Source organism: Arvicola amphibius, chromosome 1 (assembly GCF_903992535.2).
Source record: "Arvicola amphibius chromosome 1, mArvAmp1.2, whole genome shotgun sequence".
Lineage (NCBI taxonomy): Eukaryota > Metazoa > Chordata > Mammalia > Rodentia > Cricetidae > Arvicola > Arvicola amphibius.
The window spans coordinates 94,934,245-94,958,975 of record NC_052047.1 but is presented as its reverse complement, the minus strand read 5'-3'; the positions used below and the strand labels follow the sequence as shown (position 1 = coordinate 94,958,975).

General features: G+C 49.9%; 1 protein-coding gene across 1 annotated transcript in view; it reads right to left on the bottom strand.

The window, feature by feature from the left end:
• Nucleotides 1–24,731, bottom strand: part of Vav1 (vav guanine nucleotide exchange factor 1) — a 44,983-nt gene that overhangs the window by 6,620 nt on the left and 13,632 nt on the right. The window contains exons 2-24 of the mRNA XM_038327380.1: nucleotides 21,970–22,086; nucleotides 21,493–21,551; nucleotides 21,334–21,402; nucleotides 20,773–20,881; nucleotides 20,589–20,684; nucleotides 19,223–19,291; nucleotides 18,978–19,081; nucleotides 18,302–18,401; nucleotides 16,003–16,098; nucleotides 15,364–15,432; nucleotides 15,131–15,217; nucleotides 14,961–15,046; nucleotides 14,092–14,224; nucleotides 12,061–12,170; nucleotides 11,272–11,373; nucleotides 10,827–10,924; nucleotides 10,720–10,742; nucleotides 10,506–10,551; nucleotides 9,880–10,016; nucleotides 9,250–9,315; nucleotides 5,886–5,917; nucleotides 3,100–3,216; nucleotides 1,070–1,157 (exon numbers count right to left, since the gene is read on the bottom strand). Coding sequence (XP_038183308.1) covers nucleotides 1,070–1,157; nucleotides 3,100–3,216; nucleotides 5,886–5,917; nucleotides 9,250–9,315; nucleotides 9,880–10,016; nucleotides 10,506–10,551; nucleotides 10,720–10,742; nucleotides 10,827–10,924; nucleotides 11,272–11,373; nucleotides 12,061–12,170; nucleotides 14,092–14,224; nucleotides 14,961–15,046; nucleotides 15,131–15,217; nucleotides 15,364–15,432; nucleotides 16,003–16,098; nucleotides 18,302–18,401; nucleotides 18,978–19,081; nucleotides 19,223–19,291; nucleotides 20,589–20,684; nucleotides 20,773–20,881; nucleotides 21,334–21,402; nucleotides 21,493–21,551; nucleotides 21,970–22,086 — 2,013 coding nt within the window. The remainder of the gene's footprint in view (nucleotides 1–1,069; nucleotides 1,158–3,099; nucleotides 3,217–5,885; nucleotides 5,918–9,249; nucleotides 9,316–9,879; nucleotides 10,017–10,505; nucleotides 10,552–10,719; nucleotides 10,743–10,826; nucleotides 10,925–11,271; nucleotides 11,374–12,060; nucleotides 12,171–14,091; nucleotides 14,225–14,960; nucleotides 15,047–15,130; nucleotides 15,218–15,363; nucleotides 15,433–16,002; nucleotides 16,099–18,301; nucleotides 18,402–18,977; nucleotides 19,082–19,222; nucleotides 19,292–20,588; nucleotides 20,685–20,772; nucleotides 20,882–21,333; nucleotides 21,403–21,492; nucleotides 21,552–21,969; nucleotides 22,087–24,731) is intronic.

The window sequence follows — 24,731 nt, the reverse complement described above, 5'->3', positions numbered from 1 at the left end:
ACAAAAAATCAGCTGGGCCCAAATTCACAGGTGTTCCACAAACACCCAGTGTCCCATTCAAGAACTCCAGGCTAAAAAATGCCAATATCATTTAAAAAAAATGGTGCGCAGGGTCAGTGAGATGGCTCAGTGGGTCACGTTCCATCCCCAGGCCCCAGAACCCATGTGACGGTGGAAAGATAGACCTGACTCATGACCGTCACAGGTCCAGTGCGCACAGATACACACATACACACACACACACACACAGACACACACACACATAAAATAATAAATAAATAAAATGTATTTTTTTAAGTTATGAATTTTCTGTTCATGTCCTCAGTTTCTTCAAAGGTCTACTGATCACGGGTCAGGCCCACGTGACTTACCCACACCAATCAGTTTTAAATGCCTTGAGGGAGATAAAAAGAATTAATGGTATACCAGCCACCAGCTGAACACCCGCTCATAAATTCTCAACAAGACAGGCAGCCGCTCGGGTCATATGGGGCCAGTTTAGAGACCTGTAACCACATGGGCTCTGGTAGCCTGTGGGACAGGAAGGCAAAGGGTGGGCTGACTGGAGGCGGGGTGAGTTTGCACACATCTGTGGGTAGGGAGACTGGAGGTGGACTTCAGGGGTCCTCCCCTATCACACTCTGAGACCGTATATGTTCATACAGGGCCTCTCACGGAGCCTGAAGCAGGTTGCCTACCAATCTCAGCAGCAAGCCCTGGGTATCCATTTGTCTGTCTCCAACTCCCCAGAGCTGGGGTTGCAGGCAAGCACCACCATACCCGGCTTTTACATGGGTTCTGGGGATCCAACTCAGGCTCTCAGGCACTTTATCCATGAACCTTCTCCCCACTCAGCCTGTTGGACATCAACAAGTACCACTGTGAGCACCTGACACTATCCTGTCCTGTCTTTTCCACATTGTGGGTCCTTACGGAGATGAGTTCACGGTCGGTGGTTCCCTGGGAAGGGCTTCTCTAACTACAAAGTGAGGACCCTGAGACACAGGGGCAGACACACACCTCATATGCTCCAAACGGCTTCTGTGGGGGTTGGGGTAGTGGCCCTTACCAGAAGGCCCCGGAAAGCCTTCTTCTCCGTGATCCGGTACAGCCCCTCTGACGTCATGATTTTAATATGTTTGACCTCAACGTTATACCTGGAGCAAGGGAGAGGGAAAATCAGATGGCTGAGTCCTGAGTCTGAGGTTCTCTCCCATGCCTCTGCCCAGGCTGGAAGCCCCAAGGATGGAAGAAGGATGGAGCTGGACTCCTTAGAGGAAGGGGAGCCCTGACATCTAGAGATGGGAATAGTGCAATCCACCCCTTCCGGGTCTCTGCTACTCTAAGCCTCTTGTTCTTCATCTTGTTTGTTTGTTTGTTTGTTTGTTTTCTCCCTGGGTGTCAACCTGACAGGACCCAGAACCACCATAGACAGCCTCTGGGCATGTCTATGAGGGAGTTAACTGAAAGGGGAAGCCCCACCCTGAATGTGGGTGGCAACATCCCAGGGACTGAAGTTCTGAACCAAACAAGAAAAGGGAAAGTGAACCTAGCACTCATCTCTGCGCTGGCTAGTTTTACATCAACTTGGCACACACTAGAGTCATTTTGAAAGAGGGATCGCCAGTTGAGAGAATGCCCTCACCAGGCTGGTCTATGTGGGTGGCCTTCCCGATGGCCCTGTGCCCCTACCACCACACCTTCCCCACAAAAGATGGCAGAATCGGAAGGATGGGAAGAAAGGGGCTTTATTATCGTGGTGAATTACAGAACAACAAAAATGGAAAGAGACGCTGGGCATGGTAGTGGCACACGACTTTAATCCCAGCACTCAGGAGGCAGGTGGATTCCTGGGTTCGAGGCCAGCCTGCTCTACAGAGTGAGTTCCATGACAGTCAGTGCTGTACAGAGAAACCCTGTCTCGAGGGCAGGGCGGGGGACACCTCAAGCAAGGGCTGTTGATGGTTCAATGCACAAAGGGTTTCCACAAGACTAGCAACCTGAGCTCAATCCCTAAGACCTGTGTGGTGGAAGGAGAGACCTGACCCCGCAAACTGTCAAAGACCATCACGTGCCAGCCATGGCAGACACGCCCTCACACAACACAAATAGATAAATGCAATTTTTAATTTCTTAAAAACACCTGACCTCAGCCTACGGCCTCCACATGTGGACACATGGGTAAATGCCCACATACATGTCCACAATAAATAATGCAAGTAAGTCACAGTTCAATGGTGGGACATAAGTCGGTGAAGCATGGAGTCCATGAGACCTGTCATAAGCACCTAGATTTCATATCCCAAGGACAAACAATCAGCATACCCATGTGATACCAACATGCCTGTGTTTGTTGCAGAACTAGCAACAACACCCAGGACACAGAATCAACAAGGAGTCTGTAGATGAAGCAACTATGACAGACACATACAGTGGAATTGATCGAGCCATGGAAAGGATGATATCCTGTCCTTTACAACACGGAGGAAGTGGAGGGTGTTATGAAGTGTAATAAGCCAGACACAGGAAGACAAATACCACAGCTAACACACACATCAAAGCTAAAAGTGTTGGCCTCAAATAGAGGAAAGGCAAAAAAATGCAAGGGGAGGGGAAAAGAAGAGGAGACAAGGTAAGGGGGGGAAGATGAGCGACGTAAAAATCGGTAGAATGCAGTAGCTCAATAAAAGGTGCACGTAAACAGTATACACTTTCATGAGGTAAAAGCCTAAACATCCTTGGCAAGCCCAGATGGGGGGAGGTGGTCACAGAGGGAGGAGTCAAGGTCAAAGGGGCATGGGCAGGGATGGAGGAGCCCAGGTCAAAGGGGCATGGGCAGAGAGGGAAGAGCCTAGGTCAGAGGGGCATGGGCAGAGAGGGAGGAGCCCAGGTCAGAAGGGCATGGGCAGAGAGGGAGGAGCCCAGGTCAGAGGAGCATGGGCAGAGAGGGAGGAGCCCAGGTCAGAGGGGCATGGGCAGAGAGGGAGGAGCCCAGGTCAGAGGGGCATGGGCAGAGAGGGAGGAGCCCAGGTCAGAGGGGCATGGGCAGAGAGGGAAGAGCCCAGGTCAGAGGGGCGTGGGCAGAGAGGGAGAAGTTACTTAATGCTGATGGCGAATTCCGCTGTATCTTTCACCCTCTGCCGCACCAGGTAGGTCCCATCAGAGCGGTTGGTGAGGATGCCCTCGGCTCCTGCTCGTTCCATGGGACCCGCATACCTACAGGGACAGACCTGAGTCAGTCATGCCAAGGGGTGAAGGACTGGGGTGCAGTTCAGGCTTTTGAGGGTCCCTGGAACTTAGCTGTTTGCTCTGATGGGCATTATCCCGAGCTCACACTAGACACTCATCTCTGTGAGCACCAGGGTAGAAACTGAGTGGGGTGTCAGCATCATAAGCAAAGGTTAAGAGAAATGCCATCAAGAGGGCTCAGAGGTAAAGGAACTTGCTGCCAAGCCTCGGGACTTGAGTTCAATCCAGGGGATTCACTGGATGAAAAGAAAACCAACTTCTGCAAGTTGTCTTCTGACCTTCACACAAATACATACACACATCTTCTGACCTGCACACACACACACACGCACATACACACAAATGCACACATACGTGCACATGCACACATATTGTGTACGCATACATACACACATGCACAATAAGTGTAAAAAGAACATTTAAGTAAAGGGAAGCCCAAAAATAAATTAATAGTATTTAATGCAATGTTTTAAAAACCAGAAAAATAAAGTCAACTGAAAAAGGAATGAAACCAGGGCCACGGTGTGACCTACACCACACTCAGTGTAAGAACCAGACACCAAAGGCCACACAGCATGGGAATCCATGTGGGAAATGTTCAGAGCAGGAGAGTCGAGAGACTAGACAGACTTGTGGGTGCTGGGGCTAGTCAGGAGAAATCTGCCTGTAGGTATGGGATTGAGGAGTTGGTAGAAGGTTCTGGAACCAGAGGTGAAGACTACAGTCTATTCTGAATGCACTAAAAATACCAAAAACCAATGTAAATATAACTATATCATGATGTAATGTACCTATGTCCTTTGAAGTCTCTATTGGTGTGGGGGTCACAAGTAATTGCTAGATTTACAGCTCTTAATCTTGATGACATGTTGCGAATGTGGGGAGGACACACTGCAGGTAAATCTAGAAAGGGCTGCTTTATCTCTTCTTCGTTATGTGCTTGAAATTTAATAAGCATTTATTGAGTACCTATTATGTGAAGAGTTCTACGGGTACAATGGTAAAGAATAAGGTAGGAGTTCTACCTTAAAACCATCTGCTCTGTATGTATTCAGGCTGAGAAAGCAGATAAAAACATTACTTATACAAAATGAACACATACACTATAAACAAAGAGCAGAGGAAACCCAAATGAAACCATTAGTTCTCGCTAGAGGCACTGAAAGCTTTGAAAGAAGAGAAACAAAGGATATTGATGTGATGAGTTATGTGGTGGTTGTTGTGTTGGATACAGATGTAAATATGAGTGCACTGTGGTGTGATTACCTGTGCCCTTCGAATGTCTTTATGGCTGTTGTGTTGCCTGTGGAGCTTGGCACCAGCCCTCTCCCCACCCTGAACTCAGGTCCCCCGGCTTAGCAGCCAGTGCTTTTATCCACTGAGCTGTCTCACCGGCCATGTCTGTCTCCTTATACAATACATACTGTAGCATCCATATTTATATGTATAACTATATTAAAGTGTATTATGATGATATATGTAGCATGAATAACACAATTACATGTAATGTATAATTTTATATGTATATAACTATACTTTTATATATTGTAGATATACATAATGTAACCTATTTCTATATAATCACCATCATCATCACCGCCACCACCATCACTGTCACCACTACCATCTCTGTCACTCTCACCACAGCTACTATCACCACTATCACATGCACCACAGTCACACTCTCCTCTCCACCATCACCACCATCATCATCACCATCACCACCATCATCATCACCATCACCACCATCACCACCATCACCATCACCACCACCATCATCATCACCATCATCATCACCATCATCATCACCATCATCATCACCACCATCATCATCACCATCATCATCACCATCATCATTATCACCATCACCACCATCATCATCATCACCATCACCATCATCATCACCATCATCACCATCACCATCACCACCACCACCACCACCATCATCATCATCACCACCATCACCATCATCATCACCATCATCATCACCATCATCATCACCACCACCATCATCATCATTATTATCATCACCATAACCACCATCACCATCACCATCACCATAACCACCATCACCATCACCATCATCATCATCACCATCACCATCATCATCATCACCATCACCATCACCACCATCACCACCACCACCATCATCATCATCACCATCACCATCATCATCATCACCATCACCATCACCACCATCACCACCACCACCATCATCATCATCACCATCATCATCATCATCATCATTATCATCACCATCACCACCATCACCATCACCACCATCATCACCATCACTACCATCCTCATCACCACCATCACTATCACCAACACCACCATCACCCTCACCATCACTACCATCATCACCATCACCACCATCATCACCACCACCATCTGACTGTCACTGTGACTTTCATAATGGCCCAGACTCACCTTCCTTTCCCCTGTCACTCCCCAGCAGCTCTTAGCTCAGGGTAAACTCAGAAGTGCTTGGGATCCAAATAATAAATTAACAATTGTTCTGAAAACCTCCACATTCAGCCTCAGTTCTCCCTTGACACCCCCAAACACACACACACACACACACACACACACACACAAAACCCCATTTCAAAATAAGGAAATGTGATTGTACTCACCAGAGATGTGCAGACAGGTCCTGAGGAGGGCCCTGGGAACACAGACAAAAACCCAGACTCAGAGAAGAAGCCCTTACCTGGAAGACTTCAGGGACACCCACTCACATCCACTCCACCAGCATCTGCTGAATGGGTGCCATGTTCAGGAACTGTGCTATTCATGGGGAAACAACCCTAGGACACAATTGGCTTCCCTCATGTTTATATGCCACAGATAATACGCATTCATTAGCCTCAAGTCAAATGTGATGGCTACTTTTCCAGCATGACCCAACCTAGAATCACCTGAGAAGACAGTCTCAAGGAAAGACTGTAGATCAAGCTTCCCGCGGATGTGTCTGTGGGAGATTTTCTTCATTGTGTTAACTGATGTAGGATGCCAAGCCCACTATGGCTGGATCATTCCCTAGGACAGGGATCCTGAACTGTATAAGGAGGATAAACTGAGCCGAGTACACAGTCATTTCTCTCTGATCTTGACTGTTAGTGTGATGTGAGCAGCCATTTGAAGTCCCTGCCTTGACTTCCCTACAATGATGGGCTGTAACCTGGAATCATAAGCTGATTTCTTCCCCACATTGCTTTCCATCATGGTGTTTTATCACAGCAACAGAAATAAAACTAGGACACCAGGCATGGTATTCATTTCCTTCAATGATGGATAAAAGTCTACACGATATGAGAGATGCATAACATGGCAAGTGTAGAGATGCAAGCCTAGCATGGCGGGTGTATAAATGTATGCTTAGCATGCGGTGTAGAGACGCATGCCTAGCATGGCAGGTGTATAGACGCATGCCTAGCATGGCGGGTGTAGAGACGCATGCCTAGCATGGCGGGTGTATAGATGCCATGGGCAGGTGTATAGATGCATGCCTAGCATGGTGGGTGTAGAGACGTATGCCTAGCATGGCGGGTGTAGAGACGCATGCCTAGCATGGCGGGTGTATAGACGCATGCCTAGCATGGCGGGTGTATAGACGCATGCCTAGCATGGTGGATGTAGAGACGTATGCCTAGCATGGCAGGTGTATAGACGCATGCCTAGCATGGCGGGTGTATAGATGCCATGGGCAGGTGTATAGACGCATGCCTAGCATGGCGGGTGTATAGACGCATGCCTAGCATGGCGGGTGTATAGATGCCAAGGGCAGGTGTATAGACGCATGCCTAGCATGGTGGGTGTAGAGACGCATGCCTAGCATGGCGGGTGTATAGACGCATGCCTAGCATGGTGGGTGTAGAGACGCATGCCTAGCATGGCGGGTGTATAGACGCATGCCTAGCATGGCAGGTGTATAGATGCATGCCTAGCATGGCGGGTGTATAGATGCCATGGGCAGGTGTATAGATGCATGCCTAGCATGGTGGGTGTAGAGACGCATGCCTAGCATGGCGGGTGTAGAGACGCATGCCTAGCATGGCAGGTGTATAGACGCATGCCTAGCATGGCGGGTGTATAGATGCCAAGGGCAGGTGTATAGACGCATGCCTAGCATGGTGGGTGTAGAGACGCATGCCTAGCATGGCGGGTGTATAGACGCATGCCTAGCATGGCAGGTGTATAGATGCATGCCTAGCATGGCGGGTGTATAGATGCCATGGGCAGGTGTATAGACGCATGCCTAGCATGGTGGGTGTAGAGATGCATGCGTAGCATGGTGGGAGTATAAATGCATGCCTAGCATGGCAGGTGTATAAACACATGCCTAGCACGGCGGGTGTATAGATGCATGCCTAGCATGGTGGGTGTATAGAAGGCATAGGAATAGGAGCAAGAAGGCTGGAGAAAGAGCAGGAATAACAAGACTGTGGAGGTGGGAAAGAGGACAGGGGGGTGAAAACAGTCAAACAACATGACACACATGCATGACGGTGGCTTTATGAAGCCCATGGCTGCACGCATTGGATATTCACCACTTAAAACTATATTGAAGAAAGATTTCCTGACAAATGCAGATCGTATAACTCATGCCTTCCAGCAACTACGGGTAGGAAGGTGACAGGTGGAAACATGGATGACTGTGTAGAGAGGGAAAAGGGACAGCTGCCCACCACTCAGCCACATTCTCAGCTTTCAATGATGTATATTTGTGTTATTGTTTAGAATTTATTGGGAGCAGTGGGGATGGGATTCAGAGCCTTGTCCATAAAAAGCAAGCACTCTAACCCCTAGCTATGTCCCAGCCCCTCACTAGGGGATTCTAGGCGGGGCTCCACCCTGACCACGCCCTAAACCTTGAGATGGCCAATCTGGAAAGAAGGATGGAGTCTGAAGCTTACAACATCATTTGACATTAGAGACATGACATGAAGGCATATGTATGTGTTCAGGAAGGGGATAGGGAAGAGGAGGAAGGGGAAGAGGGATGGGGAGGGCAGTTGGGGTGAAGGTGAATGAAAGATAATGATATGAACATAAAACTGTCATTAGGATGCCCATTGTTTTGGTGTTAACTGGAAGTTAATTTAGGGTCAGCAAGGTGGTCAGTAAGTAAAGGTCCTTACTCCTAAGTCTGACCATCCAAGTTCAATCCCCAGGATCTATAGAGTAAGAGGGGAGAATCAGTTCCTACAAGCTGTCCTTTGACCTCCACATGGGAGCCATGGAATGCGCGTGCACACACACAGTAAATGAGTGTAACATAAAACAGCTGAAAGGGGAGTCAAGACACTGGATTTGAAGGGTGTGGCTCCTGGTAGACAAACCAAGCTCCAGTCAGTGGCCTCACACCCAGGAGTTTATGGGCAGCACAGTTCAGCTCTGGATTTTTGTTTGTTTGTTTCTGTTTCTTTGAGTCAGGGTTTCTCGGTGTAGCTCTGGCTAACCTGGAACTCACTTTGTAGACCAGATTGTCCTTGAACTTACAGAGATCCACCTACCTCTACCACCCGAGTGTTGGGATTAAAGGCATGTGCCACTATGCCTGGATAACTCAGAATTATAGAAAGGAAGGAAGAAAGAAAGAAAGAAAGAAAGAAAGAAAGAAAGAAGGAAGGAAGGAAGGAAGGAAGGAAGGAAGGAAGGAAGGAAGGAAAAGAAAGTTGGTAGGGATGAGTGGATCTGAGAGGAATTAGGGGGATGAATGGTGGCTGAATATGATCAAAACATATTGTACCTATGTACAAAATGCTCCAAGAATTGATTTTAAAAACTGCATTTTTGGGGGAAAAAATTGATAATGAACAGGGAACTGCTGAAGAGGAAATGACAGATCTGTCCATCAGGAGCATGACCAGGAAGAAGGAGGCCATAATGACTTCACAGGACCCAGGGGAATCGCAAGGTGACCTCCCTAGATGGTTCTGTCTGCTAGACCTCTATCTGACCCTTGACCCTCACAATCCAGAATGAGGCACTCACGTGGACATAGGGGCGTACTCTGTTACAGGGGAACCAGCCGACTTCATTGGTAGCAGTATTTCTTCCCTAGAAAAGCAGGAGACAAAAGCATGAGCAAAATTAATAGGTATCCATTAGTGAGTGTGTGTGTGTGTGTGTGTGTGTGAGAGAGAGAGAGAGAGAGAGAGAGAGAGAGAGAGAGAGAGAGACTGTGCACTCACATGCACGCATTCACCCTTTCTCCTCTCAGTACCCATTGTTTACTCATCTCTCGTGCACCATGAGGACCTGGGGACATGTTTCAGAGACTGAGGCCCTGCCTGGAATCTCCAAGTGAGGGATTGGGGGCGTGGTCAGGGTAGAGCTCCGCCTAGAATCCCTCAGTGAGGGGCTAGGGTATGGCTCAGCAGATAGTTACTTAACACACTTGAGGTCCTGAGATCCACCCAAGCACCCCAAGATAAAATATCCAACCCATAGAATTAAAGACATTGTGGTGGCCGTTAGAGCTGCCAGGGAGTTCCAGCTCCCAGGAGGTGGCCATCCCTGTCGCGCACGGAGACCCACTCCAGACCTCAGGAGGTGGCGCTCTGAGCCCCGCGTCTCTAGCGCTCATCCTTTGCTCCGCCCCTCTACAGCCGCCGTCCATACCTCCCACCAGTTGTGCTCAGCCTCTGCCTTAGTGAGCTCCACAATGTCCCCAGGGTTGAGCCGCAAAAAAGTTCCAAAAGCTCCGGGCGGGGGAGGAATCCCATAGTATTCCTGAAACACTTCCATCTTAGGCAGACCTGGAGGGTGGAAGGAGAAGGAACAACGTGGTTGATAGAACACTCAAAGCTGCATCTAAACTGAAGAAGATTGATAACACCAAGTGGCGATGAGGGTGTGGAGAAACTAGAACTCAAGTTGAGCAGCATCTACTCAAGTGCGTCTACCCCAGGCCCCAGCAATCCCACTGCAGTGTACACATTAGGCAATGTACACAGGGAGGACTAGAAATAGAGCCCCTGCCTAGAATCCTCACCCTACCCCCTCCCCCACCCCGTGAGGGGCTGGAGGCGTGGTCAGGGTGGAGCCCCGCCTAGTTCACCCAGTGAGGGGGCTAGAGGCATGGTCAGGGGTGGAGCCCCGCCTAGTTCATCCAGTGAGGGGCTGGGAGAGTGGTCATGGGTGGAGCCCTGCCTAGTTCACCCAATGAGCAGCTTGAGATGTGGTCTGCCTCCTCCCACTCCTGGAGTAGAATCCAGCTGCTCCCTCACAGCACTCCACACACTCACCCAGTTCATTCCTTTTCTTGTCCTGGGCCCTTCGATGTAGCTTGTCCTACAGGAAGAGATGGTGGAAGTAGGCACCTATTCCCGGCCAGGTGAATCCTTAGCGCTTCACTGTGCTTGTCCAGCCAAGGATGGCGATGCCCATTTCTAAGGTCTCCTGGTTCCTCTCTCATGAGCCTCTATGATTTCCCAAGTACAGAATGAAATTGGATCTTACCTTCTTCATAGTTCCTGAGAAATCTGTGGAAGGAAAAAGTACACAGCTCAGAAGAAAATCCCCCAACAGAGAAGCAGCCCGCCTCCCTCCCACTGGCCTAGAAATACCTTGCCCATGGCGGCCACACGGAGGCACTCTCCCCAGACATTCCTTATGTGCAGGGGCCCTGCACCTATGACAGCGATATCCTTGGTAGAATGTGCCTCTGGAGTGCAAGAGAGATAAAGGGGGAGTCATGGGGTGTTACTGGTACCCTAACCACCAACACATGTCCTTTGAAAGAAAGCAAAGGCCAAGCTTGGTGATGGACCCCTGCCATCCCAGCACTGGGAGGATGAAGCAGATAGTGCATCCAAGTCTAGCCTGGGCTACTAAGGGAGACACTATCCAAAAGAAGGATGAGGGGGAAGAGGAGAAGAAAGACAGGTGGAAGAGGAGTAATGGACCACAGTAGGGCTTCCCTTCTCTCAAGCAGGTGACCAGCGAAGGCTCTCTCTCTCTACAGAGGGAAGTTTGAGCAAGCCCCAGGTGCAGGATCTCCCACATACACACCTGAGTAACATCTGGCAGGCCTTGCAAGAAGTGGTCTCCTCAAAGGAGAACATCTGGAAGTCATGCCCATTGGCTGTGGCATTCTCTGGGTAGATGTTGGAGCTGGAAAGAGAATTTGAAAGCAAAGAACCAATACGTCATCCTGTACATGGACGAGGAACATTCTACAGAATAAAGGTATCGCAGTATATCTGGGCATATGTGCATGGATGTTTGAGTTGCATCCACCTTCAGGGTATTGTGAGTCAAGGTGCTGTGACTATCAACAGGGAGAGGAAGCAGGTGGGTGGGCACCAAAGGCTAGGAGAAGGGTGGAGAGTGATGGTTAAGGGGGTACAGGGTCTCCTCTGAGGATGACAAGAGGGTTTTGAGCTAAGAGGTGATAATTACAAGTTTCACAAGTGTTTAAGCGCCACAGAATTGTAGCTATAGTATGTTTGGGATTTGTTATGTAACTTTCACCTCAACAGAATGAAGAGCAGGTAGAGGAGGTGGCAGAGGAAGAGGAGGAGATAAAAAAAGAGAGAAACAGGAAAGTGGGAGTGGAGTGTGTACATGGAGGAAGAACCCGAGGACGGAAGAAGAAAGAGTAGAGGATGAAGGAAAAGGCAGAGGAGAAAGACGATGAGGCCTCGGTTCTTTATTTTTGTCCTTTGGTTTTCGTTTGTTGTTGCAGCTATTGTTCTAGGTTTTTCTATTTTATCTTTTGGGTATTTTGTTTTTAGTTCATTGTTGCTGTTGATTTTGTGGTGTGGAGAGCAAACAAAGCAAAAGGAGAAGGAGACTCACATGGCCATTTCAAACTGTTCCATCCACTTCTTCTTCAGCTCCCGCGTCTTAAAGAACAGCTCATAGCCCTGGCCGCCTTGATCCTCGATCAGAAGGAACATGTGGCTCCACTGTATGTGGAAAGACAGATCTCAGACTGAACCCCTGCAGAAGGCAGGACTGCATCCAACCTGTCCATCATCCATCAAGGTGATGAACTGTTCTAGCTGCTGGACATGGGTGTGTTCAGACAGGGCGTCCAGACCATACAAACACATCCACAAGCCCAAAGCCATGCACAGCCTTCTGCACAAAGACACCAAGTCATTGTTTATGTGTGTGTTTATCCTCCAAGTAGAGGGAGAGAGAGGAGGAGGGAGAGAGAGGAAAGGAAGAAAGAGCTGATTAAAGAGGGAGACTTCAACTCTGTTGTGGAATATTATTTCAACTAGGCAAAAATGTGCTCCATTTGTTTATGCTGTGAATATTACTCTTAACTGTGTAAAGGCATGTTGCTGCATTTGTTTAACAAGGTAAGGATGTGTGCTTAATTATGTAAAGATGTGTTGCCTCTGTTTCACCTTGCCTGCCTAAGACACCTGATTGGTCAATAAAGAGCTGAACGACCAATAGCTAGGCAGGAAAAAGGATAAGAAGGGATGGTGGGGGAGAAAATAAATAGGAGAAATCTAGACTCAAGAGGAAGAGGGATGAGGGGAAGAGAGGAGAGTACAAGGGAGACACTTGGGGCCAGAAGCCAAGCAGCCACCAGTCAGCCAGAAATAGAAAAAGCAAGGAAGTATAAGAGGTAAAGAGCTCCAAGGCAAAACTAGATAAAGAGAAACAGGTTAAGTTGAAAGAGCCAGCTAGAAACAAGCCTAAGGCTGAGCATTCAAAACTAATAATAAGTCTCCGTGTCACGATTTGGGAGCTGACTGGTGGCACCAAAGTAAAAGCCTGGCATACAACTCAAACAAGTCCACACTCTGACCAATGGAATCTTGAATCACCCACTTCCCTCCCTCCCACACCAGTCACTGTCTGGGACCAGTGCTACTTTCTTTGTAGAATCTGTTTCTTTTTATCCTTAGTTCCTACAATGTAACTGTGATGGCAGAGGGACACCTGGGCTTATTGCTTCTCTTGTTGTTCACGTTTGTTGTTCCTTTTGTCTTTAGAGGCTTTTGTTTCAAGTTTGTAGTTACCATTGTTTTAGCAGTATAGAAACTGACTTCAGGGCCTCCCACATCGCTCAACCACTGAGTTCATCCTATAACTCTTTTTTGCTTTTTTCTTTTGAGATAGGGGCTCACTAAGTTGCCCAGACTGACTTTGAGCTCACTTTGTAAACCAGACAGGCCTTGAACTTGAGTCCTCCAGCCTCAGACTCATTACAAGCCTGCAACACCAAGACCAGGCCTGCTTCAATCCTACAACCAAGAAGAATGATGCAGATACTGAAGGGTTCACTGTTGGACTAGGGCAGTGGCTCAGTCCATAAAGTGCTCGGGGACCTGAGTTCAAACCCCAGAACTTACACTAAAACTATCAGGAGTGGCCAAATGGTGGTGGTGCATGCTCTTAATTCCAGAATTATGGAGGCAGAGGCAGGCAGATCTCTGTGAGTTCGAGGCCAGCCTGGTCTACTGAGAGCGAGTTCCAGGATAGCCAGAACTATTACAAAGAGAAACCCCATCTCAAAGTACTCTCTGTGTGTGTGTGTGTGTGTGTATGTGTGTGTGTGTGTGTGTGTGTAGTGATGTCTTGTGCTTGTAATCCTAGAACTGGGGAAGCAGAGATGGGCGACTCTCTGGGTCTCCCTGGTCAGCCAGTGTGAAGGAAAAAAAAAACCAAGAGGTGGTGGATGGCCCCTGAGGAATGATACCTGAGCTTGCCTCTGGACTCCAACTCACACACAAAACAGAACTTTTAAATGAAAAGATTAAAGAGTAAGTAGTTAGATACCCTCTCTCTCACCCACACGCAGGCAACCCCAAGGCCAAGCTGCCTGAGCCAGAGTCCCTGTGACAGAGTCCTGGCAACAGAGCCCACCTTCTTGTTGTCTCGCTCCCCGGAGGAGTCATCCCGAACTTGGAAGCTGTGCAGGTTCACCGAGGCCTTGAGGTCGTAGGAATCCCCGCGGCGCTTACAGATGAGCAGCGCTTTGTCCAACAAGAAGGCGTACCTGCAAGCCGCCAGGTCAGAAGCCAGGTCTGACCCCTCCCAACTTCCCTCTCCCGCCCCCGCCATCTTCGGAGCCTCTCCCGTCCTGAGTTGGATTCTCGCCCTGACCTTGACCAACTCAGAGAAGCTCAACAGCGCATCCTAACCTCACCCACATGATCCAAGTTAGCGCAGCCCTGTCCAACCTCGCTCAACCGCACATAGATCAAGGCTCCACCTTAGTTAAGGTGACTTCCATCTATCAACCAGGCCCCACCCTCTACTTGATCCAGGCTCCTCTCCAAATCTAGGGACTTTGCCCACACGTCTGTTTAGAAAGCTGGCCCCACCAAGAATCCTTCAGGTATATCTTGACTCTCCTGTCAACTGTCTGTCAAGGCATCTAGCCATGCTCTCTGGCCAGACTGCACCCCAGATCCACGCCGACCCTACCTACTTGTCTGTCTAAATACCTGGCCTCATATAACCATGGTATCTCTTGCCTTTAATTCCAGCACTCAGGAGGCTGTGAGTTCAAGGCCAGTCACGGCTGCATGGTAAGACCTTCTCTCACAAATAAGAGACCGTAGCCCTACATAGGCTCACCTCAAATCTGTGTTGACCTCGTGCACCTATCTAGAAATCAGGTAAGCATTTACTCACCCTAAACTCAAGTTCCCTCTGCTCCACCTTCCACCTAAGCACTGGACCCTCCCACAATCTCTGCTCCTCCCTTGGTTCGAGTTTGCTCCACCCACCTGTCTGTCTTGGAGCGCCGTTCCACTGAGGCTATCTTGAGCTCGCCATCAATCTTAGGCCGGCCATAGTTGGCCAGAGACTGGTCCTGCACAGTGGGTAGAGTGAGATTTAAGCATGGATCCCCTGCCCATAGGTCCACACCCTTGGCCCGTCCGGCTCCGCCCCTCACCAGGTTCTCGATGGACAGCTGGAAGTTCGTGATCTGCCGCAGCGTCTCGTTGTCTCTCTTGACCTCATTCACACACTGTGCCAGGTCCTGTGAATGGGAAACGGTAAAACAGTCTTTATTGCCCACACCCCTGGCCCAGTTGATTCCAAGGACAGTAAAGGATCAACCCCCACCAGGAGGCAGAGAGGTTGCTGCCAGCTTGGGTACCCAACCAACGGCACCCAGTCCCTCACCCTCATGGCATCCAAAGCCAGTCGTAGGTTCTCCTTTTCCGTGGTATCTTGCGTGTGTTTCACTAGCTCCTGTGTGGACCAAGGAGTTAGATGTCACCTGGGCCTGCCCCTAGTCCCCAAAAAAACTTCCAATGAAGCCACTAGGGCTTCCTAGAGACTGGGGCATGACCCAAAAGCTAACCCTTCAAAGTCAGCTCTCCCCTATCCTCTAGCCACAGCTTAGGATGCTGTAATGATTCATTTTAATTGTCATGTTGACTGTGGAGAAGAGTCTCAGGGAGAGACTGTCTACACTGGCTTGGCCTGTGTGTGTGTGTCTGTGGGGGAATGTCTTAATTGTGTTCATATAGCTGGAAGGTTTGTCCCTTGTGAGTGCCTCCACTCCCAGGGTTCCGAGTCCTGGTCCCAAGCATAGTGAAGGAGCGTGCATTTGGTTGCTCCACCCTCGACTGTGGACATGGTCAGCTGCTTCCTGTTCCTGCCTTGACTTCCCAAGATGGTGGACTATAACCTGGAAAGTGAGCCAACTAAGTGCTTTCTCCCTTAAGGATGTTTTTGTCAGGCACTTTTAACTGAGCAACCAAAAGGAGTTTAGAAAAGCACCCAGCCACAGCCAGGGACCCCGCCTTGTGCTGGCACCTGGAGAAGGAGGTGGTACTTCAGCACCCGCTGCATGGGCACCATGAGCAGATCCCGCAGGGTGAATCGGCCGTTGTTAGCTCTCTGAGAACATTCCTGGCAGGGCAGAAAACAGGAGCATCATAGGAACCAGTTAAATGCAGGAGGGAGGGAGGAGTGGAGGCAGCGGGGAGGGAGAAGGGGAGGCAGGGGAGGGGAAGGTGGGAATGCAGGGGAGGGGGAGGAGAGGAAGCAAAAGAGGGGAAGGAGGGGAGGCAAGGGGAGGGAGGGGAGGCAGGGGAGGGGGAGAAGGAGAGGCAGGGGAGGGGGAGGAGGAGAAGCAGAGGAGGGGGAGGAGTGGAAGCAGGAACAGGGAGGAGGGGAGGCAGGGGAGAGGGAGGAGAGGAGGCAGGGGAGAGGAGGAGAGGAGGCAGGGGAGAGGAGGAGAGGAGGAGAGGAGGAGAGGAGGAGAGGAGGCAGGGGAGGGGGAGAGGCAGCAGAGAGGGGGAAGGGCAGCAGGAGAGATGCACACAGAGCACAGGACAGATGACTCCATCTGTAAAGTGCTTGCCTTACCAACACGAGGAACTGAATTCCATCCCCAGAACCAACCCACAGTAAAAACAAATAAATAAACTGGGTGTGTTGGTGCAGGCAGCTGTGAGCTCAACACTGAGAAAGCAGAGACAGGTTGACCCCTGGTGCTCACCCAAGACCAGCCTAACAAAATGAACAAGCCTCAGGTCCCAGTGAGAGACCCTGTCTGAAAAACAAGGCCCAGGGGCTGGTGAGATGGCTCAGCAGGTAAAGAGGCTTGCCACCAAACCTGAAATCTGAGTCCAGTTCCTGGTACCTTCACAAACACACTCTGGCACGTGCACACAGAGGGAGCAAATAAATAAATGTAAAAGAGGAACTGAAGAGATGGCTTGGTGGTTAAGGGCACCGGCTGCTCTGGTAGAGGACTTGGGTTCGACTCTCAGCACCCACACAGAGACTCAACTATCTGTGAGTCCAGTTCCAAGAGGTCTGATGCCACCTTCTGGCATCTACAGGCACTGCCGGAAAGAGGTGCACGTGAACATACGTGCAGGCAAAACTCACACATACGTAAACTAAAAATAAGTTTAATTAGAAAGAAGGTGGAATGTGATAGAGAAAGCTACCCAGTGCTGACTTTTTGCCACTACGTGAGCAATTACACACGCGTGTGCACACTTTGATAGATCTATATTTGAGTAGCTTTCTATTCTCACACCTTTCACCACAGTCCACCCAGAGCGCAGCATCTCACAACAAGGGAATAAGGACGGGGGAGCTGACAGAGGCTTCCCGTGCTGGACTTAGCCAGTGTGGGAGGGAGAGGAACCCACGGGCCACACTGCCTGGCATCAGGGCTTTCCCAGAATCACGGTCTCAGGGTAAACTTAGGGTACCACAAATGTTCAGGGTCAACTCAAAATCAGAGCTCACTGTGAGGTCAGAGCTGGGTTCAGGGTCAAGACTGGTCATCCCAAAGTCAAGGCTCTACTGAGGTACAGGCTCAGAGTTGTGGGTCATGTCCTCCCTGATCTCTTTTTTTTTCTGCATGGCCTCTGGAAGCGTCTCCCTTCAATGACCCCCAGCTAGGGGCTGGGGAGTGGTTCAGTTGGAAAAAGGCTTACCATGCAAATATAAAGACATGAGTTCAAATGCCCAGCACCCACGTGGAGAGCCACATATGTCTAACTCCAGCACTGGGGCAGGGGGTGTTGGCAGAGGGCAGAGACAGACAGATACTCGGTGCTCACTGAGCTGCAAGTCTGATCAATCAGTGAGCTTCAGGCTCAGCGAGAGATCATGTCTCAAAATATAAGATGGGGAGCTATAATGGGGGAGACCAGGCACCAACCTCTGGCCTCCAAACACACACACACACACACACACACACACACACACACACACACATACATCAGGCATGGTGGTGACCACTTTTAATTCCAGCTCTGGGAAAGTAGAGACACACAGGTTCCTGGGGCTGCCTGGCCAGGCTAGTCTACTAGGTGAGTTCGAGAGCAGTGAGAGACCCTGTCTCAAAAACCAGGGTGGGTGGTGAGAGCCAAAGCTGTCCTCTGACATCCATCAGCACGTGCGCACGCACGCACATGCACACGCGCGCGCACACACACACACACAGATGAATGGACAGACACATATGCACGTGCACACCCCATGCACAAAGGATTGTAAACTGCAAAGTGGACCCAACTCCATCTGTCCCATGCTCCCCGAGACCCATAGAGCAGAGTGGGGGGAACCCTCAAGGGTGGCGCAGCCCCACCTCCAGCTTCATCTGCACATCCTCCCTCGCTGTGGCCACTTGATCCAAGCGCTTGCTGGCTGACTCCACCTGACTGCAGTAACGGCCATAAACAAGGAACCTGCGGGCCAAGGTGGGACACCACAGAAGGGTGATTATAAGGTCAGGGAATCTAAGCGCCCATTCTGGCCTCTTTCATCCAAATGCATAACCCCAAGCCACAGTTTCCCCATCTCTAACACAGGCCTGGCAACAGTACCTCCCAGAGGGTTACTATGACAGTAAACCAGAGTACAGCTGAGGCTCTTACCAAACTGTCACAGTCTGTGGCCAACGGTTGTTGACATCACAGTTATAGGCACCACCTGTGTGCCAGTCCCTGTGCTAAAGACCTTACTCAGTGCTTTTTCTGATCCTCGCTGTAACCCTGGACATGCAGATTCACAGATGAGGGAACTCAACAGAAGTAAAAATACCAAGAGCTGGGAAAGCCAGCTGGGGGTGTGGTCAGGGTAGAGCCCCCGTCTGTTATCCCCCAGTGAGGGGCTGGGGTCCTGGTCATGGACAGAGACCTCACCTGGAATCCCCCAAGTCCTGGATTCACTCAACCTCCATCCCTCACTCAGTGAAGAACCCCGCCCAGTGTTCCCGCTCTGGCACGGCTGTGATCTTCAGGGTCTGGCCAGCCACGTCTTACCTCTCCTTATACTTGATGAAGACTTGGTACAGCATTGTTGCTCCCGGGGCGGCCAGGGCATCCTTCAGCTCCCTCAGGAAGTGGGTGTGCACAGAAAGCAGTTCCTACCCCAAGGGAAAGAGGAAGGAAAAAATGGGGCTGAAGCCTGGGCAGAGTCACAGAGTGACAGGAGAGGAGAGAGTGGCACACATGCCCAGGGCAGGTTACAGTCAGAAGCAAAGAGATCTGGGGATCTGTCCGCTCACCTCGATGTTAACGAAGATAGTCTCCATGTCTTGAGGCTTGAGGAATCGCTGTAAGGGCTTCATGAAGTGCTGAGAAGAGTCACAGAAGGTAAGAGAAAGAGGATCCTCCATCCAACTCACTCGGGGGGACAGAAAAAAGAACAAGGCAGGGGACGCACAAACACCAAGGGGTTGAGAGACAGACACAGACAAGACAGAGAGAAACAGCTAGGAAGAAAGAGACAAAGAAACAGACAGAGAGAGGGAGAGAGGGAGACAGAAACAGAGATGGTTCAGAAGGACACAGACATCCACATAGAGATAAAAATGAGGCAGAGAGAGAGAGAGAGAAAGAGAGAGAGAGAGAGGGAGGGGGGGAGGGGGGGCGGGCGGCAGAGAGAGAGAGAGCAGCAGAAACAGAGAATTAGAGAATGAGACACACACTGGGGGTGTGAGCAAAACAAAGACAGAAAAATAGATAGAAAGAGACAGACAAAAGAAACGGAGACCGACACATGCCTGCCATCCCCCTACTTCAAGGCCAGCTGGGCCAGGCGGAGAGCATATGTCTCACAAAAAGAAAAGCTGGGGGATGAAGAGATGGCTCCGTGGTTAAGCACACTTGTTGCTCTCACAGCGGACCCGTTTGGATTCCTACACCCAGGTGGTTGTTCTCCAACTATAACTCCAGTCTAGGGGACCTGGCGCCCTCTTCTCACCTCCCCAGGCACCAAACCCTCACATGGTGCACATGCACACATCCGGGTAAAACACTCACCCATAAAATAAAATGAATAAACTTTTAAAAGTCAAAGAAAAAATCAGGAGAAAGGAAATGTCCATACAAAAACTGTCTCCTGGTTCCAAGGCAAGTTATCACTGATTGCCCCAAGGTGGACACCATCAAAATCCACCAGTAGACAAGAGATCAAGTGTGGTTCTTCCACACACTGGAATACTGCTCAATGATGAGCAGGCTCTGACACAGTGGAAGGACCCCAAGGATGTTGTGCGAGGTGACGGAACCAGACACACAAAGGCCACACAGTATGGGGCTCGTGACAGGAAATGTCCAGAACAGGAAAACCCAGAGACAGAGGTGTATTCGTGGGTCCTGGGGATTGGGGAAAGTTAACAGCTGAGGTATAGAGTGTGAGGCACTGACGGCCCATCGATGGATTTGACAAATGACAAAGTGGGCTGTTTGGTGTATTTATCCACCTCTATTAACCTGGGATTTTAACAATGGAGCCAGATATGGTGGCACATGCTTGTCATCCCAGGACTCAGAAAGCCGAGGCAGAAGAACTGTGAGTTTGAGGGCAGCCTGGGCTTTGGGGAAGACAGGGAGGAGACATCCCTGGCAGGGACCATGGGTGCAGCGTACCTGATGGATGGAGCCCAGCGTGTCCGTATACTTCTCCTCGGTCTGCTGGATCTCCCGCAAGCAGCAGCAGCGTTTGTCATACTCAGTCATCTTGGGCTGTGGACAGGGATGACGGAGGTTGATGGAGCGCTCTACAGGTGTGCTCACCCTGTCCACCTGCCCAGCCCTTCCCGGACCCACGCACCGGCGTAGGCATGGACTCCGATCGCATGAGGTCCTCATAGATCTCATCCCCCTCTGCCTCCTCGTTCTCCACGCAGTCATAAAGGTCCTCATCTTCCTCTGCAGTGTCACTGGGGGAAAGATTCAGGCCGTGTCCCCAAGCCAAGGACACATCAAACCCCTTCAGAGTCAAGGCTGAATCCGTGATGCCCCCAAACCTTTAAATCTGTCCCCAGGACAGCTCCGTGTTCCCTCAGACTCCAGGACAAATCTGTGTACCCTCAGACCCTAGGACAGATCCATGTCCCCTCAGACCCTAGGACAGATCCATGTCCCCTCAGACCCTAGGTCAGATCCATGTCCCCTCAGACCCTAGGTCAGATCCATGTCCCCTCAGACCCTAGGTCAGATCCGTGTCCCCTCAGACCCTAGGTCAGATCCGTGTCCCCTCAGACCCTAGATCAGATCCGTGTCCCCTCGGACCCTAGGTCAGATCCGTGTCCCCTCGGACCCTAGGTCAGATCCGTGTCCCCTCAGGCTCCAGTCTCCACTGTGTCCTGCACAATCAAGCCTCAATACTCACTCAATCTGGTCTGAAAGGCCACTGTAAATGTCCTCGTCGCCCACGGTGCTGTCGTCTGTTGGGAAGGGCCTGGGAGACAGAAAGGCATAAGCAGAGCAGGGGGACAATGGGCAGGAGCTTCAGGGAGGCCCCAGACCCACAGTCCTGACTGCTACTCACATGATTCCTTTGTTCTGGGCGATGGGTGTCCATGACAGGGCAGACAGGGTGTAGATGACCTGCAGTGAGGACATTAGCTGCTCAGAATCCCTTTTCCTGCCACCTTCCAGGCTCCCAGCACTGGAGCTGACCCTTGAGACTTTGAGGAGCATAGTTCAGCCTCTCCCCTACATCCCCACACCACAAGCAAAGCCTCTCCACTCCAGCAGGGCGAGGCAATAGCTTGTTACAAAGGAGGAACTGGGGATCAGAGAGGCAGAACCACTTGCCGAGGTCACACAGCAAGCAGGTGGGCAGATCCTTGAACTCACCCCACAGGCCCCAAGCCTGTGCTTCAGGCAGCATCCTGGAAGGCCCACCTGGCTATGCTACCAGTGCCCACAATAATCTACGGGCACACACACATGCATACGCACACATCAAGTAATAATGGAAACAGATTGAGGCTAATTTCTGGGCACTGGGAATCCAACTCACCTTTCCAAAGTCCTGTACATCAAAGAGGTCGAAGGCCTCAAAGAGTTCACTGCGCTTGAGGCCGAACTTCTCACAGCAAGTGGACAAAAAGGTCCGGATGTTCTTAAGACAAAGGAACTGTGGGGAAGAGAAATGAGGATGGAACACACCATGGCCTGTGGGCACGCGCACACACTCACACACACACACACACACACACACACACACAGAGGCAAACTGGGAACTAGATATAAAAATAAATACGTACATAAATAAAAACAAAGCAGGGCCAGCAGAATGGCTCAGCAGGTGGAGGTGCCCACTGTGCAATCCAGAGGCCCTGAGCTCCAGAGCCCACATGGAGAGGAGAGAACGTCCTTTGCCCTCCACACGTGTGCTGTGGCACATGCGTGCACAGCTGCACCCACAATGACAATGATAATAAGCAAAAACTATGCCAGCCTTAAATTCATATGTAATCCAGCTACCAGTGAACTTACATGTGTATCCCCGGCTAGCAGTGAACTTACATGTGTATCCCCGGCTAGCAGTGAACTTACATATGTAACCCCGGTTAGCACTGAGCTTACATATGTAACCCCGGCTAGCAGTGAACTTACATATGTAACCCCGGTTAGCAGTGAACTTACATGTGTATCCCCAGCTAGCAGTGAACGTACATATCATCCTGCCTCCAGGTAGTAATGAGGGCCTAAATGTGTCACCCACACCCAGCGAGGATGTTATATTTTTATCCCATATATTTGTGTGTGAGCAAGTGCACACATGGAGGTCAAAGAACACTTGGTGGAATCAGTTCCTCCCTTCCACCATGTGGGTCCAGGGCATCAAACTCAGATCATCAGGCTTGGTGGCAAGTGCCTTTACCCCGGAGCCCTCTCTCTGGGCCCTAAAAATGTTGTTTTTAGGATAAGATAATGTTTGCCGAAATTCCAGACCACGCCCGAGGGGTGGTGATGGAACTTATCGACAGCTGCATCAGGGAGGGTGGAGATCGGCTCCAAGAGCCACAGAAGATGGACACGCTCGTTATCTCGGCAAGGATGTGGGTGGCACATGGGTTTGCAGTAATGAGAAGTAATTGTGTGGAGAACCCAAAGACTTGAGCATCGTATAGAAAAATTACTCTGTGCTGAGAACAAGAGACTGGCTGTCCGGGCCTCAATGAGATATCTATATTAGCGCCATCCCAGCAGAGGTTCAGGACCGCCGTTCAGTGGGGACAAAAAGACCACAAGAGCCAGACGACGGGAGGGATGCTGAGAGACGCTGTCTGACGGGTGTGACAAGCGCGTCTCTTGGGAACTGACAGCAGTTGTAGGTGCCTGTATGGGATCAAGCCAGCCCGACCCCAGAACAGACTGGGAGGCCCCGCCCCTGAGAATCACTCTTTACTGATGGTATGGTCTTTGGTGGGGTTCCCGAGCTCCAGAGAATACGTCACACATGGGCAACACTAACCGGGTATAGTGGTTATAAAAACAACATGGGAGGAAGTGTATCGGATGTGATGCAGGAGGGGTGGGTGGAGGTGTGATTATATCTCAATGTATCCTTGTTTAAAATCCTCAAGAGTCGGGGTTGAGAACCTGGAAACAACCTAGATGCCCCTCAACTGAAGAATGGATAAGGAAAATGTGGTACATTTACTCAGTGGTTAAATAATAATAATAATAATAATAATAATAATAATAATAATAATGACATCTTGAAATCTGCCAGCAAATGGCCAGAACTAGAAAAAAACAATACTGAGTGAGGTAACCCAGATCCAGAAAGACAAATTTCATATTACTCACTCATAAGTGGCTTTCAGACATAAAGCAAATAAAAACCAGCCTACAGTTCACAACCCCAGAGAACCTAGACAACAAAGAAGACCCTAAGAGAGACATACACGGATCTACATAGAAAGGAGAAAAAGACAAGATCTCCTGAGTAAATTGCGAGCTTGGGGGCAGGGGGAGGGTGGGATGAGGGAGGAAAGGAAGGGAGGGGAGACTAGAGAGATGGCTCAGTGGCTAAGAGCACTTGTTGCTCTTGTACAGGACCAGCACCCACATGATAGCTCACAACCATCCATACAGCCCAGCTGCAGGGGACCTGGTGTCCTTCGTGGGCACCTAGCATGCTCAAGACACACAGACAGACGGACAGACAGACAGACAAGACACTCAAACACATAAAACAAAGCAAATATTTTTGATATCAAGAATAAAGTGGCATTTGCCAATACTTCTTTTTCTCTTAATATTAATTTTTGCTTTATTCTTGAGAATTCATACACATATACAATGAAATATGATTATGTCCACCTTGTCAATCCCTCCAAACCACCCCCAACATGGTCCTCGCACAACTTCATGTCCTTTTTGTTTTTTACGGTCCACTAAGTTCAATTTATGTGCTGCCCATATGGGCGTGGTTGTAGGGCATTCGCAGGAACATGAGAAACCCACCAGTGACCACACTCTCAGCAAAGAATGATTCTTCGCCCCCAGAAACTGTGCACCATCAACAGCTCCTCAGAAAGGGTGGACTAGCACCAGCCGCCCACCCATCTCTTCTGGCTTGGCCTTGTGCAGGTACCCACAGCTGTGGACAGGTCATGAGGAATATGACTGTCATGCCCAGAAGACAGACATCACAGCATCCCTCTCCGGCTCTTACATTCTTCCCCCCTCCTCTTCTGAGACGTTCCCTGAGCTTTGGATGGGGGAGGACATATTTCAACAATTTTCAAGATTGAGCTATAAACTCAA